Here is a 20,536-nt window from a genome sequence, read left to right on the forward strand (position 1 = left end):
CAGCAACCACTGACCCCAGCTTCCTGTGAGAGGGGAAATCCGTCTCATTTGTCAGTGCTGAAGCCACTCACAGTTAAGTTCTCTGCCACTTGCAGCGGAGAGCAATTTCCACAAACACGATGGGCAATTACTTTTCAATTAGGATGTTGAAGTCTTACAAACACCAAACTGAAAAAAAAAAAAAGGAGACTTGAGCTTGAAATGGGAGTTGCCTTATTGTTTGTGTCCTTATCTTTAACAAAATAGCTGAAAAGTAGGCTCAGGAGCATATCAAAATACTAATTCACAATTGCTGCCTGGGATTATTAGATTGATTGTAGCATCTTATTGGCACTTTCTGAATAGAAACAAGCATTAATAATACTCATGTGTAGAGTGTACCAGATCTCAAAGTACTGTAATAAATATGTCCTTGGTTTTAACCACTGTTCAACATGGTTTAATCTCTTCACACATGCAAGTCAAAATTTAAGTTTGTAGGTGCCACGAACACACACACACAAAAGGGTGATAATCACTAAATACATGCACCTGTGCAGACCGACTCCTTTAGTTGGCCCAAAACCAGATAAGGAATTGGCATCTTGGCAGCAGGACAACCCCCCTAAATCTTGTGGACACCAGTATAAGCAGAAGCTCACATCTACTGACCAGTTGCTACCAGGTGCGGCCTGTGCTCTGAGCATCGTATGGGTGTCACTTAGGAATTGTAACAATCCTATGAGGGAACCGCCATTACTATCCCATTTTATATATGGGAAAAGTGAGGCTAAGCGAGGAGGAGTAACTTGCCAAGGCCGCACAGGTAGGACTGGAGTCTGACTCCAGAGCCCAGGATCTAACCTCTCTGGCACCAGGCGTCTCTCAGCGGGCCAAGGGTCTTCATGTTAGAAGACAAGCAGCAGAGAGACCCTACCAGGACCACCATCACACAGCTCCCGGGGCACCATTCACCTAGAATTCAGTCTGAATGGCACCCCCTGAGATGACTCAGCTGAGTTCAGCCTCCCTCATCGCTGATGGGCCGATCCTGCCCAGAGGTCGTACCATAGCGTATGATTCACAGAAGACCCTACTGTGGCATCCACGCTGTCAGAGGCAGAGGTGGCTCCCCCTCAGCTGGGTTTCCTTTGCTCCCCCAGTTCCACACTCTCCTCTCCTCTGCCCTGCTGTCTCCTGGCATCCCCTGTCCTCTGGCTCCCTACCCCTGTCCCCATGGAGGCGCCACAGGAGATGAGAGAATGGGGACCTTGGGGTGTTTATCCCCGACTCCCAACACTTCTGTCCATTTCTGTTGGGGCAGGGTGTGTCCTAGACTTTGACCTCTATTATTAAGAATATATTTTATTGATTTTTACAGAGAGGAAGGAAGAGGGATAGAGAGCTGGAAATGTCGATGAGAGAGAAACATCGACCAGCTGCCTCTTGCACAACCCCTACCGGGATGTGCCCGCAACCAATGTACATGCCCTTGACCGGAATTGAACCTGGGACTCTTCAGTCCACAGACCTACGCTCTACCGCTGAGCCAAACCGGTTTCGGCGACTTTGACCTCTAAATGCAGCCCCAGTTCTCACATCTGCTCAGGCCCAACCCTGACCAAGACAGCAGGGAGGTGGGATGGACTTGGTCTTCCTGGCAAGGAAGTGGGGGGAAGGGCAGACAAGGTGAATAGAAGGAGTAACCTAGATGCTGAGATGCTCCATCATCACACCTGGATGCAAGCGCCCAGGGGCCTTCCTGACTGTGGCTTCCTACGCCTACCTCAGTGACTGTGTTTACTTTGAGAGAAGCAACTGCGTGGAGCCCTCTGGTGCAGAAGAAAAAAGCACGAGGCCATGGTCAGCCCTAACTCTACCCCTTACTACTTCTTCACTTCTCTGTGCCTCCGTTTCTGCACCTGTAAAACGGGGCTAATAATAGTACTTATCTTGTAGGATTGTTGTGAGGATTAAGTGAGTTAACACATGTGAGGCACTGAAAATATTATAGATGGCACATAGAAAATACCAAAGAAAAGAAGCTACTATTAATATTAAAAATACTTAACTCTTGAAAATGTCCTATATCTTGATTGATATAGTCAAGTCAATTGTCTGCTGAGATATTGTCTTATTGTTTTACAAGATGTTACCACTGGAGACACTGGGTAACAGTATATGGAACCTCCTGTATTATTTCTTACACTTGCATGTGAATCTACAATGATCTTGAAATTAAAAGGTTAATTAAAAAACTGTAAGTACTTGAGGAAATATAAAATGATGTTGCCATTGTATAAAACAGCTTAGTGATTCTTCAAAAAGCTAAACAGAATTATCATATGACCAAGTATTTCCACTCCTGGGTATATATGTAAAAGAATTGAAATCAGGAATTCAGATACTTGCACACCAATGTTCATTGCAACATTATTCACAACTAGAGGCCCAGTGCACTGATTCCTTGGCCTGGCCTGAAGGGACCGGGCTGAAACCTGAAGGGTCCCAGATTATGAGCGGGCAGTTCTTGGGTGATGTACCCCAGAATTGGGCTCCCTTCTCTCTGGGTCTGGGGTGCAGTGAAGCAGATTCGGGGCCGATAGTGCCCCAGCAGTCTCCCTCCTCTACTGGTTGGAGCATCTGCCCCCTGGTGGTCATTGTGAATCATAACTACCAGGCAAACAGTCGAACGGTAGGAGAGGCTCTTAGGCTTTTATATATATAGATAGCCAAAAGGTGAGGCAACCCAATTATCTATTGAAAGATGAAGGGATAAATAAAATGTGGTGCTATACACACTATTCACACAAACAAATGTGACACTATACTCAGTCATAAAAAGGGATAAAGTTCTGATACATACTATGATACTGATGGACTTGGAAAACATACTAAGTGAAATAATCCAGACACAAAATGAGAAGTATTGTATGATTTCTCTCATAAGAAATACCTAGAATAGACTGGAAGTAGATTGAGGTTGAGGGTCGCCATGGGTTAGAGGGCAGGAAGGATGAGGAGTTATTGTTCAATGAATACAGTTTCTGTTTGAGATAATAAAAAAGTTTTGGAGCCAAAACCGGTTTGGCTCAGTGGATAGAGCTTCAGCCTGCAGACTGGAAGGACCAGGGTTCGATTCCGGTCAAGGGCATGTACCTTGGTTGCGGGCACATCCCCAGTGGGGGATGTGCAAGAGGCAGCTGATCGATGACTCTCTCTCATCGATGTTTCTAACTCTCTCTCTATCTCCCTTCCTCTCTGTAAAAAATCAATAAACAATATTAAAAAAAAAAGTTTGGAAATAATAGTGATGGTTGCAAAACATTGTGAATGTACTTCATGTCACTAAATTGTACATTTAAAAATGGGTTTTAAAGTGGGCATCTTATTACTTTACATATTTTTCCATGATTAAAAAACCACTAACAATGTAATATACCTAAAAACCATTGATTTGCATACTTTAAATGGGTGAATTTTACCTCAAATAAAGCTGTGAAAAGATTTTTTTACATGTTTCACCTTTCTCAGGTTAGAGGAATTAAATAACATAAAATATGTGAAACATGGCAAAGTGCTTGGTACACAGTAGACACTTTATAGTACTTTCTTTCCTTTCATCTGCTATTGAAGGTGGTAGGGTCTGGGCCTCAACTGCCTGCTTTCCTGCTCAGAAGAGGGAGAAACACACCCCCTTTGCTATAACTGCCATGGGCCAGACGCGTTAAATGAAAAACCAGAAGAAACTGAGGTTCAGAGAGGTTGTGCCAGGGCACACAGCTCCAACACTGTGCTCTCCTGAATATGTGCCAAGGGCAGAGGGCAGAGGAGAAAGACCCCTCAACCCCCTCCTAAGTCTCATCCCTCAGCTGCTGTCTCCACATCTGCAGTATCCAATCCCACTCCCCGGCTTAGGGCACAGAAAACAGCTGCAGGCGCCGAAACCGGTTTGGCTCAGTGGTAGAGCATCGGTCTGCGGACTGAAAGGTCCCAGGTTCGATTCCGGTCAAGGGCACGTACCTTGGTTGCGGGCACATCCCCAGTGGGGGGTGTGCAGGAGACAGCTGGTCGATGTTTCTCTCTCATCGACATTTCTAAGTCTCTATCCCTCTCTCTTCCTCTCTGTGAAAAATCAATAAAATATATTTAAAAAATAAAAAAAGATGCTTGGCCGTGGCTCAGTGGATAGAGTGTTGGCCTGCGGACTCAAGGGTTCCAGGTTCGATTCTGGTCAAGGGCATGTACGTTGGTTGCGGGCACATCCCCGGTAGGGGCTGTGCAAGAGGCAGCTGGTCGATGTTTCTCTCTCATCGACGTTTCTAGCTCTCTATCCCTCTCTCCTCCTCTCTGTAAAAAAATCAATAAAATATATTAAAAAAAAAAAAAAAGAAAAGAAAACAGCTGCAGGCCCCTCTGGGGCAGAAACACACCTTGGGAGGAGGAGAGCGGGGCTCCCCAATCCTCTCTGCAACCCACGCCCCACCCGCTGACCTCTCTATCCCACTGCAGGCATGCCGGAGTGCCCAGAGCGCCCAGGGCTGGTGGCTGCCACATCCTGGATCGGATGTCCACTTGCTGACAGATAACATCGGGCTTCTGCTTTTTTCTTAATGGAAGAAAACTAATTCCCAATTGTCCACCCCCCACCCCGACCCTCCACCTTTCTTCTCTGTTTCCCTCCATAAGCTGGACCGGAGCCCAGTCTTTCGGAAGTAAAAATAGCCGAGTGTGCAGGGTGGCAGCAGCGGGGGGCAGTTTAAATTTCTTTCATTTATACCCAGGCGCTAAAAATAGCCGGCAGCGCTCGGAAAAGCGTGGCCCTGCCCCTGGCCCCGAGCCCATCCCCGGCGCTGCCCCTGTCATGTTTCTCTCCCGGCGGGAAAGGCTCAGACAAGGCCTCGGAGCCCGTGTCCTTCTCCAGCCTCCTCTGCGGAGCCGCTGTCCACACGTTAGGGCGGGATCTCTCCTGACATGCAAAGTTTTCATGGTCAAGACCCTTCCCCTCCTCTTACTCAGAAACCCCTCTCTCTTCCTTCATATCCAATGCCCTTGGCATATTAACGATGAAGCAGATTCATGGACATGCAATGAAATGCTTCACAGTTAACAGAGCTGTTTCCATATCTCCGTTGGTCTGCGGAACCCTGGGACAGGAGGTAGAAGACATTATTATTTTCCCACTTGGGAAGGGAGGCTCAGAAAGAACAGGTGACTTGCTCATGGTCACACAACCAGGAAATGTCAGAGGGAGGAGCTGAACTGGGATCTCCAGGCCCATCTCCTTGGCCCATCCTGTATCATCATAGAATGCCCTGGAAAGCCTTTGAGCTACACCCACGTGGAGGACTTACCCTGTGCCAGTGGCTCTGGGGTGATGTCCAGGAATGGGTAATTTTTCATAGCTCTTCTAATGTTCTGACTATCTGCCAGGCCTGGGGAGCACTGCATCACCCCCCCCTCTCCATTTCCCCCTCCCAATACTTTTATCTGACCCACATTCTTCTCAAGGGTCTTGGCGGTTGACTCTTTGCCTCTATGTCCTCCCAATGCACAGCTGACCATCTCCAGGAAGAGGAGAAAACCACCCAAGGTTGATGTGGGTATCCTGGGCTCCTGTGGGCCCAGAGGCTGTGGGTCAGGGGGTATGCCGATGGGTGCCCCAGCAGCATGCCCTAACCACTCATCCACATCCCCTGCATATGTGGGACTGCCCCCAGCCACCTGTCCTGTGGGGATTTCTGGATGACAGGTGAGCTCACCTTGAGACCTTGGGAAGGATGGCTATTGGGGGCTGCCTCTTATCCCGGTGCCATATCGTCATAGTGACAAGTGCCTCACAAGAGACTCAATGAAGGCCAAGAAGTGGAGAAGCACGCAGGCCACCTGATATCCCGGTGCAATGCAGACTGCTCCAGGGTGGGTGCAATGGTACTGAGGGATGAGCCTCTGGCCTCCTGCCTGTTAGGAAAGTGTCCACCTGGCACTGCTTTCTCTTGGGGATCCTTCTCACCCAGGGGGTCATTTCCCCAACAACATTGGCAGCTATGGCTGCATTCCTCACTGCTAGGAAGTCCCCCAAAATATACACCTTCCAAGGAAAAATTACTTCAGCCCAACCTCCCTTACCCTTCCCTTCTTCTTTTCTCCCTTTTGAGGAAGTACTATGGGCTTTGCTACTGGCCAAGCCATCTCCTTGAGTTGAAATGGGCTTCTTAGAAGGAACTCTTACATAACCCAGCAGACTAGACTCCATCCAGCTTTGTTATTTACTAACTGTGTGGCCTTGGGGAAATCATTTAAATTCAGATGCACCAGGTCAGACTTGGCAAAGAGCTCTCGGCAATATCACTGCCTTCCCTTTCCCAGTCTGTGGCAGACATTGCTAATCAATCACAACACTCTTGCCTACTGACCCGACAACAGCCTAAGAAGCCTTTCAATCATGCACTCTAGGCAGCCACGCCTCACCCTAGGGGAGAGAGTCCAATTAAAGGCCACCCGGGGTCCCGATGGTTCCTCAGGTCCTCTCTATTTCTAAAAGTCTGATTCTGCAACATCAGCTCTCAACCTGGCTTCAGGAACCTCTTAGTTCTGCAAAGCTCTTAAATTGTCAGCAAAATTTTATGTGCTGGTACTTGCGTATGTTTTATGATAGAGTTTCGCTGGATTTTCAAAAGGATTTGTGAGTTCCTGAATCAAGAACAATTGTGTGAGAGGCTGTCAGGGTGAACAAGAATACAAACAAAAGAATGAATAAGATCATTTCAGACCGGGAGAAATTCATAGAAAGTACACAATGGGCTACAATAGAAACGAAGATGGCATTTACGTTGCGGAGAGCATTCTAGGCAGAGGAAATAGCCCGAGGACCCTGTGTGTTGTGCTTGAGGATCACAAGTAAGCTGGCGAGGCTGCCACGGAGTAGATGGGAGGAGCAGGAAAGGAATGGTGGTGCGAGATGCCACTGAAGAGGTGGGGAGGGGCTAGGTTGAGCAGGGTCTTGAAGACCAGAGTCAAGTGCTTAGATTTTATTCAAAGTGCAATAGAACATCCCTGAACAATGCAAAGCAGAGCAGCAGAATCCTATTAGGGTTTGAAAAGCCCACTCTAGCTGCTGTGGGAGTCGGATGAATAAGAATCAGAAGTCCAGTCTGGAAACTTGCTTCCCTGGACCAAGGCCAGGGTCAGAGAGGCAGATCTGAAATGCATTTTGGACGTTGACTCAGGAGGAGCATCACACTGCTATGCAGGCCAAAACCTACGGGTGGCTGCTAGGTTTCGCTTGAGCAATGGTCATTCAGAGATGCCATTCCGAAAATGGGGAAGCCTGGAATGGTGGAGGGAGGGGTGGGGGAAATCTAGAGTTCCTCTCTAGATGTGTTGAATCTTTGATGCCTTGTAAAGGATCCAAGTGGAAATGCCAGTAGGACAGTCAGATTCTGGAGTCTTAAATGCAGGGAAGGAGCTAGAACTGGAGGTTAAGACTGAGGGTCATCTGTACCTAGTCTGAGATCACCTGCAGGGTGTCAGAGAAGAAGAGGGCCTGGTTCCACATCCAGAATAACACAAAAATATACAGGTCAGGAGGAAAGAGGGGGAGCTTGCAAAAAAGACTAAAAAGCATGGTCAGAGAGGTAAGGCAAGCACGGTGTCAGAAAAGCAAAGATAAAAAGGTCCAAGGAGGGCTGGAAAATTGTTTGAAATACTATTGCCGAGAGGAGGAGTAAGCAGAAGCTAGGTTTGGCAATTCAGGCGCTGCGAAGGGCAGGTTCTGTGTGGTCAGAAATGAAGTCCACTGGAGTAAACTGAAGGTGACCGGCTTATCGGATGCAAAACTCAACTCCATCGGGACCAAAGACACAAGTGGGTAAGGCAGATTAAGGAAACATCTTTACAAAGCAGGTTAGGAAAATAGTCTTTAAATGACATAAACATGCAAGCCAGAAAGGAAAAGATAAACTCCATTTAATAAAATAACTAATTTCTGTTCATCATGGGACTCCATAAAGAGAAAGGAGTGACAAATGAGATTTTTACAATGCTAACAACTGAAAAGGTCTTACAAAATGACCAGAATATGTAAAGATTTCTACAACTATTAATAAACAAGCAAACAAGCAAACAGAAACTATAAAAATAGGGAAAGGCTTGGACAAGCCCCTCCCAGAAAAGGAATCCCAAGTGGCCAATAAACATGTAAAATATGCTTATCTCATAGTCGAGAAAATATGTATCAAAGCAGTAAGAAGACACCACTTTACACTCACCAGCAAAAAATGTAAAAAGGGTGAGTATATGGAGCAACCAGAACATCTGAACTCATGTGGTAAATCAGTATAATTAAGTCAAAAACAGTTTAACAATGCTTGTCCTCTAAAATGTTATTCCCTCTTCCATAACAAGAATTTTAACTGAGCACATGGTATCCCAGTTAGTGACTACAATTCCCAGAATTCCTTGCAGAGCAGTATGGCCATGTGACCAGGTTCTCCAATGGATTGTGAATGACAGGGCCATGTGCCCCTTCTAAGTCCCGCCCTTTGAATGTTCTGGCTCTCATTTTTACAATGCTAAAAGGTTGTTAGCATTGTAAAAATCTCATTTGTCACTTCTTTCTCTTTATGGAGTCCCATGATGAACAGAAATTAGAGTCTAGGGGATGGAGGACTGGGTCCACACATGGAAGCCAATTGCTAAGGATGGCCAAGCTGCCAATCAATCCTGGAAAACCTCTGACTGTTGACTATCACATGAGAGATGAGAGAGAACTAAACTTTTATAAGCCAAAGTTTCTGGTTTATTTGTTTGTTTTGGTTTTTGAGGGAGGAAAGGAGTGCCTCTCTCTCAGAAGCTTAGCTTACCCTAATATAATGTGCAGTATTATAAATATTTTTCTGGATCTACTCAGTGTTTACTTTTTGGAGTAAGGAAGCAGATATAGTAAATCTGACAACTTCCTTGGGAAAGTTTTGTTGAGAAGGGAGAAGAGTAATGAAACAATAGCAGGATGGAGATAAAGACTCAAAATACAGTTATGCATTTTAATTTTGTTTTCAAAATAGGAGAACCAAAGTATAGGAGATTGTGTGTTGATGAAAATGAGCCACTCGCCCTAGCCAGTTTGGCTCAGTGGATAGAGCGTCAGCCCGAGGACTGAAGGGTTCCAGGTACAATTCCAGTCAAGAGCATATGCCTGGGTTTTGGGTTCGATCCCCAGTAGGGGCCGTGCAGGAAGCAGCCAATCAATGATTATCTCTCATCATTGATGTTTATGTCTCTCTCTCCCTCTCCCTGACACTCTGAAATCAATAAAAATATATTTTAAAAAAGAAAATGAGCCACTCGTGAGTGAGGCAGAGCGCGATGGTGCTGGAAGCAGAGACGCTGCTCTAGGAGTGAAGTCCTTGATAAAGAAGAGGGATTTGGAGCACAGGTGGTGGACTGGCTTCTGATAGGAGCAGAGCCGGCTCTAACAGGAGTGAATGCAGAAATCAAGCAGGTTGGTTTGTGGATTCAATAGCAGAAGGGTAAGAAATTCCCCCACATGACTGCTTCTATTTTATTTTTTCAGGAAAATGTGAAGGAAGGTCATCATTCAAGGAGTGGGGAGAAAGGCTGTGAGAGTCAACAGTGCCTTCTGGATCACAGAGGAAAACCAACTTTATAATAGGATGATGGGTACCTATCTCAAACCAATGACCAACACCCTACTTTGTGGCACAACTCTAGGGGCTGTCCTTGTAAAGTGGGAGCAAATTCAAATGGTCATTATTATTCCCGTTTTATAGAGGAGGAGGGGGAGGCTTAAAGAGTCATAAGTAAATTGCCCACAGAGCTGATACGTGGTGATACCCTGTTTCCCTGAAAATAAGACAGTGTCTTATATTATTTTTTTTTTCTCCCAAAGTTGCGCTAGGTCTTATTTTCGGAGGATGTCTTATTTTCGGGGAAACATGGTACTAGGGTTTTCCTGGGTCTGTATGGCCCCTAATCCTGTTACCCAATGCTTGAAACAGAGAGCCTGAATGAGCAGTAATAAGGACTCAGCACAGATAAGACCATCCCCTGCACTCCTTTCCATCCACGCTTTCCTGGCCAGAGGTCACAGGTCATTGTGCCTGAGTGGCCCAGAGGCTTCAGGCCACTGGGATGATCTTGTGAGCCATCAGACATATGTGTATATGCACGCATGTGTGCAAGTGTGAGTGTGTGTGTGTACATAGGATAGAAAGTGGTTGGAGGATACAAACATATATCCGAGGTCTCCGGCTCTAGTTCAAAGCTATTCTCTGAAATGCAGGAGAGGCAGTTTGTTTCATAACATGAATGTATTTTGGAAAAGAAAAAGCATTTTTAAAGGTTAGCCATCTCTTAATTCAAAAGGCCAGAAACGTGGTACTTCTGGCATGGGCTAGAGGCAGAATACTCTATAAAATACAAAGCCATTAAATCCCATGCAGCGGGAACCTGATCGGGGCCTCCTTTTAATTTCCTGACATGAGCTGGCCACTAACCCAATTACCCAGAGTCCCCGGAGGAGCCCTCTGCCTTCCAACCAGCACAAAGGGTGAGAGCACATTGCATCGATGTCAGCCTAGCTTTCACTGAAATCAAATATCTTTTAGAAAACACTTGGGGAAAGGCAGGCAGGGGCTGATGGGAGGAGGAAATGGAGTGGGACTGGGGGGCTGGGGGCTGGGGGGAGATGGGAGGTGAGGAGAAGTTTGCAGAGACAAGCTGTCTAGGGAGGATTGCTGAAAGCCCAGAGCTGTGCTAAGGACTTGGGAGACCCTGTGAAATGCAGCTAATATTTTTCCAGGTTCTACTGGCTTAGAGGCTGTCAGGCCTATGGGGAAGAGCCTCACTGGCTTCCCAGGGAAACCCCTTATCCTGATTTTAGACCCCAGACAAGAGGCCAACCCAAGACAGATGCCTCCTCTCAGAGCCCCCAGCCAACCCACGCAATGGGAAGGCCGCTGAAAAGTTGAGTGCAGACGAGACTATCCTTGAGTCAAACACTATTACAACATGCCCAGGAAGCTGACATCTTAAAGCAATCCCACAGTGCATTTCACCAAGGAGTTGTCCACGTGGTCCCCACCTTGACTTGCCTCCGGGATGGAGAGTCAGATTCTTTTTCTTTTAATCCTCCCCTGAGGATATTTTCCCATTGATTTTTTGGGAGAGTGGAAGAGAGAGGGAAAGACAGAGAAATATCTATGTAAGAGAAGCATATTGATTGGTTGCCTCCTGCAAGCATCCCAACCAGGCCCTGGACTGGGAAGAAGCCTGCAACCAAGGTATGTGCCCTTGACCAGAATCAAACCTGGGAGCCTTTGGTCGCATGACAATGCTCTATCCACTGAGCCAAACTGGTTAAGGTTCGAGAGCCGGTTTCAACATCCCTGCTCTACAGGTGAAGAAATGGAAGCCCGAATGAGAATAATATGAACATCAAGAATTCCCCAGAGCCAGGAGGAGGACACAGCACCAACTCCTAACCTGGTGCAGAGTCTGTATTCAATTCTTTATAAAGAGAATAATCACTTTTTCCCCATGAAAATACAAATTTTTATGCCCTGTGTTTGCTTAAAGCAAGACCAAACCCTGGACATCACCCACATTCCACTGTCATGGGTTCCAGAGCCAACAGCAGCCTCCAGGTAGAAGCTGAGCCAACAGAACCAGACCTGACCTCTCCCAGCAGCTACTGCCCCACCCCCTTCATCGTAAGGGCACATGCAGGTTCCACTCCTGGTGGAGGCATGTTTGGAGAGACAGCTGGTCAATCTTTCTCACATCAATGCTCCTCTCCCTCTCTAAGCATGTCCTCGAGTCCTCACTTTCTTTTTTAAAAAGAAAGGGCCTAGCCAGCATGGATCTGTGGTTGAGTGTCAGTTGACCTATGAGCCAGGAGGTCACGGTTTGATTTCTGGTCATGGTACATGCCTGGTTTGCAGGCTCAATCCCCAGTAGGGGGCGTGCAGGAGGCAGCCAATCAATGCTTCTCTATCATTGATGTTTCTATCTCTCTCCTCCCTTCCTCTCTGAAATCAATAAAAATATAATTTAAAGTAAATTAAAGTGAGAAAAAAAAAAGGGGGGGGGGACCCTGTAAAAGGCATCCAGAGCTGCAGCATGGAGGATGGGAACAGGGTTCAGATGTGTAGGTGAGATGGGGAAGAAGGGGAGACTGGCATCCACATTCTCCTCTTCCCCAGAACCTCTCTCCCAGGACCCAGGACCCCAGCGCCACACCATCCCCAAGCCCGAGGCCTGCTGTGGGATCTTAGAGAACGGAGCAGCCCCGGCAAAGGCTGGCGCTTGCCTTTCAGAGTCAGGTCAGAGCCAGAGGGAAACAGGAGGCAGGGGGTCTGGGCTCCTGCACAGGAGGCAAGTGAGGCGAGGGGGGTTGTGGGGGGGGGGGGCTGTTGGGGAGACACCCAAACAAAAGCAGGAGCAGGGCAGCTGCCAAGAGCCCTGCCTGGCAAGGCTTCTCAGTGAGGCACACACCTCCTGAGGGGGCCAGTCCCCGCGGAGCTGCAGATCCCAGGGTCTCGCCAAGGCTCTGCCCTGGGAGAGGGGACAGAAAGGAAACAGCGGAGCTCAGCTTTGTCCACACGAGGAGCCTTTGTGGCATCTTTCCCCCACTGGGCTCAGAAGTGCCAGTGCTGGGAAGCGGTGGGGAGGGCCGTGCTCTGGTGGCCGCCCTTCCTCCTCCAGGCAGAGCTCCTGGAAGGGCCTCTCCAGGCTGGACCCCAGGCGTGTGCTCCAATCGGGAATCGAACCACTATCTCCTGGTTCATAGGTCGATGCTCCACCACTGAGCCAGGTTGGTGCCCCCAAATCCTTTAGGAGTGAAAAGCCAGGCGGGGTCTGGAGGCTGCGAGCCTGCTTACAGGGTGTGTGACAAAGGAAGGATGGGCACTCCAGGGAGCAGGTCTTAACTTGGGATGCCCAGAGGGACTTCTAGGGTCTGGGGACCCCTGGAGCCGTGTGCACATGCGCTGGCCTGGAGCTATCCACAGCTTGCGGGTACTCTGAGACTCCCGGTGAGCCCTGGCGGGCGGGCCTCTTACCTTCCTTCAGCATCCCGACTTTGAGGCATTTCATAAAGCGGCAGGCCTGGCAGGACTTCCGCCTCCGCTTGGTGATCTCACACTCGTTGGTGGCCGGGCAGCTGTACTCGATGTTCCCTGGAAGCAGACACAGACAGGTTGCCAGGTGCCATGCGGGGGGCCCCCACCCGCCGGCCAGAGACCGGATGGGGATCCATTGGCCAGACCTACCCTGCCCACCACACCGTGGCTCCCACAGGGCAGTGGTTCTGAGTAGGTGCTCTGAGGTACTTGCCAAACTGTTTCCAACTCTCTTAAATACGGAGACCCCCGTTCCCGAGTCTGGGTGGGCCAGGCACCACAGCTTTGAAGAAAGGTCACCCACTGAGCTGGGACCTGAGAGCTCCCTGCGGGGTTCCTCAGGCTTCTGTGTACCTCAGGCTCCCCAGTGGCACATGGAACTCACTTTCTATGGGTTTTTCTGAAAACCGCCAGGAGCCAGGTTCCACCACCACAAAGTGCTTGGAAGTAATGAAACGATTGAATCCCAAGGACAACGTGGCTGACTGGATATTGAGTACTCACAGTGGCTGGGTGAGTGCTCCTAGCCCCATTCTAAGGTGAGGAAACAGGCTCGAAGAGGCTGATTGGCCCAGGGTAGCTTAAGACCTCAATCCCCTCTCTCTCTCTCTCTCTCTCTCTCTCTCTCTCTCTCTCTCTCAGTCAGCCCACACCTCCACACCTTTCCCATCCCATTTCCTGCAGGCAGCATGCTGGGATGCGAGAGGACAGGAAGGGAAGGAATTAAGATTCCATGTGCCCCTCTCTGCTGCCTATACCTTATCTGTTTCTTAAGTCACTCTGGCTTCTTGGGAAACAATTTCAATATTTGATAAGATGATAAAATTTAAAAAAAAATAAGCTCTATACTTAAACTAATTTACCCAAGTCTACCCAGACTTAAAGCTCTGTAGAATCTGGCCCCGCCCACCCCTGGCTCCAGCCTCAACCCCTGCTGCTCTGCATCCTTACCAGTTCCTGGAACTGAGTGATTCAGGCCTCTCTCTCTCTCTCTCTCTCTCTCTCTCTCTCTCTCTCTCTGTGTGTGTGTGTGTGTGTGTGTGTGTGTGTGTGAGAGAGAGAGAGAGAGAGAGAGAGAGAGAAAGAGAGAGAGAGAGAGAGAGAGAGAGAGAGAGAGAGAGAGAGAGAGAGAGAAAGAGAGTTTTCTAACTTTATTTATTTATTTTTGTTCCTTTCAATTTGTTTTATGGCCCCAGAGGCTGACTGCCAGCGAAGCCAGGCTGGTGGCCTTGTAATTTCTGTAAGTGCCTCCTCGATAAAGTGATGAGATTAATTCATTGGAATTCCCGTGGTCTCTTGAGGGCAGTCTAGGAGAGCTCCAGAGGAGGGAGAGGTCTCTCGGTCTTTCTCTCTCTGTCTGTCTCTCTCTGTCTCTCTGTCTCTCTCTCTCTCTCTCTCTCTCTCTCTCTCACACACACACACACACACACACACACACACATACACACTCACATATACACATGCATATCATCATCACCACCCCCCAAGCTCAGGTGTGGCAGGTTTGGGGAGGGGGGCTCTCATAGGACAGGGTCATGGTCAATGGCATAAATTCAGGGTTCTCCCAAAGGACTTGTACGCATGAAGCATAACCCATGGATACAGACAGTGTGGGGGCAAAGGCATGTGCTGGGGGGTGGGATCAGTGGGGAAACAGGAGATATGTGCAATACTTTCAACAACAAAGAATTTACATTAAAAACAAACAAATAAAACATTTCAGGGTTCTAACTTGGAAGTGTACCCACTACAGACACATGCAGACTCCACTGCAGGCAGGCAAGTCCCTTAACCTCTCTGTTTCCTCATCGGTTAAAGGGGCACAGGTTCCAGCTCATAAAACTGTGCGGTTTCGGTGACAGCAAGCACATAAAGGTGGTGTGACGCCCGCACACGGCGGCACGTGTTCAAGGTCACCAGGCTATTTCACATCTCGGCAGGGCTGCCGGGGTGCACACAGCCAAAGGCTCTGGGGCAGTCTTTGCTCAGTGTCACCTGAAGCGAGCCACCCATTCTGACACCCGAGAGCATTACGACGGGCCGCCCACAGCTGGACCTCAGAGCCGATGCCGTGTGCCTGTGGGAGGGCAGCAGGCAAGCCCACAGTCTGACCTGGATTTCTGTTAACTTGCGCCAGAGGGGAAATTGCCACCATCCACTCTCTGATCCTGCTCCCCAGCAGCCGGAAAGCCAGGGCCATCAGCCTCTGTCCTTGAACAAGGGCAGGGGCAGCCGCCCTCTCTTGGAGCTCAGGGACGGGGCTGTTGAGCTTAGGTAAATGGCTGCCAGGGATGCTGGCAAACCCCAGAGTCTGAATGGACACATGTTAAACTGCGGGCGTGAGCAGGCTAGGCTGGCAGGTTCCACTCCCTTCTCCATCTCACTCCTGGGGGCCAGAGACTATCCCTTCCCCTCTGTGTGGTCCACTGTCCTCAGCTCTCCTCCCTCCCCTCCTCCTGCCCCCCTCCTCCTTCCCCCTTGGTTGCATTATCTCATTCCTGCTACAAGCTTCGGCTATCCGGGAGCTGGTAAGGACGGGCAGCTAGACTTTCTACCGGTGCTTCACACCACTACCCATCTACCTGCTGCTTATTTCCACCTGCAAGTCCCTTAGGCTCCTCACACAGCACCCATCCTCATCCAGCAAGTTCCTCTTACTGTGCTCCTCGTCTTAGCAAAGGGGCCACTGGCCACCCATCACCAGGTCAGATACTGAGGTGGCATCCGGGATATTTCTAAGAGCCTTTTTATCCCACTCCCCTGATATTTCCTCCCTCCTTCCCCTCTGCCTTGGCTGTGCTAAGCATCTCTTGCCTCACCTTCTAATGTGCTAGCCTCCTCTGTCTCCATCTCCCTTCCACTTGGCCGATGGTGGCACATTAATAACTCTCCTGTGCTAGATCCCTCGAGGGACCTCTGGTTCTTTTTTATTATTATTGTTAATTTCAGAGAGGAAGGGAGAGAAAGATAGAAACATCCAAGATGAGAGAGAATCATGGATCGACTGCCTTCCACATGCCCACACGAGGGATCAAGCCCGGAACCTAGGCATGTGCCCTTGGCCGGAATCAAACCCAGGACCCTTCAATCTGCAGGCTGATGCTCAACCCATTGAACCAAACCCGGTTGGGCAAGGGACCTCTGGTTCTTCATGGCACACTGAAACGGGCAGTACCTGAGTGAGGACTGTCACAGAACAATGGAGGAAGTAGAAACCAAAGTCGCTAAGGAGGGGGATCCAGATAAGAACTAAGGCCCAGCTGGTGTGGCTCAGTGGTTAAGTGTCAACCTATGAACTGGGAGGTCATAGTTCAATTCCAGTCAGGGCACATGCCCATGTTGAGGGCTCGATCCCCCTTGCAGGGAATGCAGGAGGCAGCCAATCAATGATTCTCTCTCATCATTGATGTTTCTATCTCTCTCTCCCTCTCCCTTCCTCTCTGAAATCAATAACAACATATATATATTTTTTTAAATATATTTTTATTGATTTTGTACACAGAGGAAGGGAGAGAGATAGAGAGTTAGAAACATCGATGAGAGAGAGTCATCGATCAGCTGCCTCTTGCACACCCTCTACTGGGGATATGCCCGCAACCAAGGTACATGCCCTTGACCGGAATCGAACCCGGGACCCTTCAGTCCCCAAGCCAACGCTCTATCCACTGAGCCAAACCGGTCTCGGCAATAACAACATATTTTAAAAAGAAAAAGGACTAAGCCCTTTGTCCTGTAGAACCTCAGAAAGCCTCGGATGTTGAGGACTCAAGACTCAGCAGCAGACCTCCTGGTGCATGGGACAATAGGACAGGGTCATGGTCAATGGCATAAACACAGGGGTTTTTTGTAAAGATAAACTGAGCCATACTGGCTAGGCGAAAGAGAACTTTTAAATGGCTAATTCTGGATCATGGAGGGAGGAGAAAAGATGGCTAGGGCCAGAGACAGTTATTTTTCATTGTCAAATTTACACTGCCATTTCCTTCTTAAACTTATGTGCATGTCTTATTTTGACAAAAATTAGAAATTAATTTAAAATGTACATTTAAGAAATCGTCCCACTGCTCCTCATTGTGTCAAGAATGACATCTAACCCCCAGGGCAGAGCCTACCTTTGTGATCTGGCCACCTCTGACCAGTCCACCCTAATTTCCCCCTTCACAGGCCCCCAGATTGGAGGCCCCTGGAAACCACATGGACCTCCCAGCCCTCAGCCCTCCCTCTACCTGGAACTCCTCCCGGCAAACTCTTCTACATCCTTCAGCCTCAGGCCTCACACTTCCCTCTTCCCTTCCCTCTTCCCAGGTAAGCTCACCTGCTCCTTTGGGTTTGCCCCTACTGGCCTTATCCATCACACACACACACACACACCCCCACACACACACAAAACAGCTAGCTTAGTGCCTCACAACCAGCGTTTCGCTTGTTGCCTCCCCTCTGAACCGTGAGCTCATTGGAGAGAGAGGTCACTAGGTCTTCCCTGGTTGTATCCAAATACAGTGCCTGGCACTTGAAAATACCTGCTGGTCAAAGCCAATGAACTGAAAGCAAAAGCCCCACCCACAGAACCCTAGAATTCAAAGGCGACCTCCCACGTGTCAAAGGCCATGCCTTGAGTTGGTCCGAAGGTTGTGGGTTATTGTTAAAAAAAAAAAAAAAAAAAAAAAGGCCATCCCTTGCCCTCGGTCCTCCCTGAAGCCACGGACACCCCTCACACCTCTTCAGACCCACACCTCCCTTCTCCTTGAGGGGTCTGACAGCATCTCTGACCGCCTCTCTATTTATCACATCGAATCCAAGATGCTTTGAGTGATAAGACTGAAGCATTATTTTATGTATCACTAAGAAAGAAAAGAAAAAACTGCCAATCAAACCAGGACTGTGCTTCCTTGCCACTGGCATTTTCATTTCTGATTAAAAGAGCTCTTTGAGATTTAGATACAAGTTTGATCATATAGCATTTTTGTGCTTACATGAAAGAGAAAATAGGGGAAAGAGAATCATTTTGTTGTTGTTGTTGTTTTTAATCCTCACCAGAGGACATTTTTTCCCATTGATTTCCAGAGAGAGAGGAAGGGAGGGAGGGGAGAGAGAGAGACATCAGTGTGAGAGAGACGCACGGATTGGTTGCCTCCCTTGAATGCCCCAACTGGGCCACGGATGGAACCTGCAACCCATGTAGATGCCCTTGACTGGGAATCAAACCTGAAACCCTTCAGTGCATGGACAGACGCTCTAACCACTGAGCATTGGCCAGGACTCTCTCTCATTTTTTATCAAAGCCATCATTTTCCTGTTTTCCTTCGGGATCGTCCTCTCCGCTAACGAGGGAGCTATGCTTCTAGAGCGTGTCCTGTTGCTGTCCCGGGGTTTCCTGCCAGGTCACTGGCCCCTTCCTGCAAGCTCTAATGCACATGTGAGGGCAGTGACAAACACATACAGCTGTCACCTGGCGGACAGTTGTATGTAACATCTCTGAATCACACAGCCGACTCAGAGACGTTACATGGAGAGAATGTGCTTCTTAGAACTGATGAAATCTGGTACTTCTCAGTCTCCTTCAAGGCTCCTATACCCTCCTCCCTTCCCCCTTCCTCTCACAGGGCCCCTGCTCCTGCCCCACCTTCCCCCCTTCCCCCCTTCTTCTGAACAGCTTTCCCAGAAACAAGCTCTCCAGGAGGGCATGTTTACCCCACCCCCTCGGATTCTGGGTCTGGGAGGAGCCAGAAATTTGCATTTCTAACCGGGTCCCACGTGAAGCCTGAGCTTGGGCCTGGGGACAGGGCTCTGAGAACCACAACCTCTGAAGAGCACTTTAGGCCCCGTTTCCAACTCTCCAGGGTAAGCCCTGTGAACTGATCAAACTCGGCATGTGCCCAGCTTTATCCGTGGCCCCAGCCTCTTCCTCCCTGCCTGACCCCTTCCACCAGCAAAAGCCCCCTTTCTGGGTCGTGTGTGTGTCGTCGTCGTCGTCGTCGTCGTGTCTCCCCCCCCCCCCCTCCCCCCGCCATGGCCTCACTATCTCCCCAAGAGCCGAGATTAGGAATCTAGGAGCCAGGATTCTTTTTTCCTGACTCCACTGTCAAAAGTCTCTGGAGCCTGCCCCTCCCTTTAACCTTCGGCCACTGTCCCGCTGGGGCCCTTCGGAGTGGACTCTGAGCCAATCTCTTCACTGGACAGTTAAGTTGCCTCCTCACAGGTCTCCCTGCCCCCAGGCTCCCCCAAATCCAGACCATCTTCCCTATCACTGCCAGACCGCCTTACTAAAAGAAGATTTGGGCCCTGCCGTGTGGCCCAGTGGTTGAGTGACCAGGAGGTTACCGGTTCAATTCCCGATCAGGGTCGGGGCACATGCTGGATTGCAGGCTTGATCCTCAGTGAGGGGCGTGCAGGAGGCAGACCATTGTTGGTGTTTCTCTCTCTGTCTCTCTCTCGCTCTCTTTCCTCTCTCTCTAAAAGAAATCAATAAATTGATTTTTTAAAAGGAGATTTGGTTCATTCCCTACTCAAAAACCTTCAGCGGTTTCCTATTGCCAAGCATAAAAAACAAAAACAATTGCTATTCATATGATGGTTATCATATGCCAGGCTCAAAGCTAAGCATTTTACAAGTGTGTCTCATTTGACTTCTGCAATAACATTCTAGGAGCAGGAACTGTTGATTAGCCCCATTCGTCTCATTTTCTTGACAAGGACTCCAAGGCCCAGAGAAACTAAGGATCTCGCCCAAGTTAATACAACCAAGAGATTGCACAGCTGGGATTCTGAGCCAGGTGAAGCGGCCCTCACACTGAAATATTACTCTATATTCTTCCTAATGTTATCGGAGAAACGGAGGCTCTTGTGGGTGTGGGGTTCTTGGGGTGCCACTGGGATAAGCATTCCAGAGGCTCCATGGGAGGACGAGTGGTTTTCATTTGTGTGGAATTATATTTTTGGGATTTCAAGTCCTATTTCCCTTAATCCAGTCCTGGAAGAGGTGCAGCTGGGGAGTTAGCAGAGCTCAAAGCAAAGCCAGCATCCAGAGAGTTTCCGTTTCCTGGTGGAGCTGGGTCTGGTGTAGCATCAGGCTAGCTACGGTCCATGAGTGAGGTCCGCATGGCTGTGAGCTATGTGGGCGAATGCGTACAGGTCACTGGGAGTCAAGCAGGAGCAAGTTAAGAGCAAGAAAGAGAGAACTCTTTTGTTTAGGAGATTAAATACACTGAGTGGCCAGATTATTACAATCTCTGAACACATAATAATCTAGCCACTCAGTGTATATCCTATATAATAAAAGGCTAATATGCAAATTGTCCCCTCAACCAGGAGTTCGACCAGCAGGCAGGCTGGCCAACCGCCCATGTCCCCCCCACCCCTGACCAGGCTGGCTGGACCCCACCCATGCACTAATTCATGCACCAGGCCTCTAAGAT

General features: G+C 48.9%; 1 protein-coding gene across 1 annotated transcript in view; it reads right to left on the reverse strand.

Moving 5' to 3' along the window:
* The window catches only part of ESRRB (estrogen related receptor beta), a 103,071-nt gene that overhangs the window by 23,866 nt on the left and 58,669 nt on the right, over nt 1–20,536 (reverse strand). The window contains exon 3 of the mRNA XM_084891078.1: nt 13,062–13,178. Within this exon, the coding sequence (XP_084747204.1) occupies nt 13,062–13,178 (117 nt within the window). The remainder of the gene's footprint in view (nt 1–13,061; nt 13,179–20,536) is intronic.

This window comes from Pipistrellus hanaki, assembly GCF_964339955.1.
Source record: "Pipistrellus hanaki genome assembly, chromosome: 1".
Classification (NCBI taxonomy): Eukaryota; Metazoa; Chordata; class Mammalia; order Chiroptera; family Vespertilionidae; genus Pipistrellus; species Pipistrellus hanaki.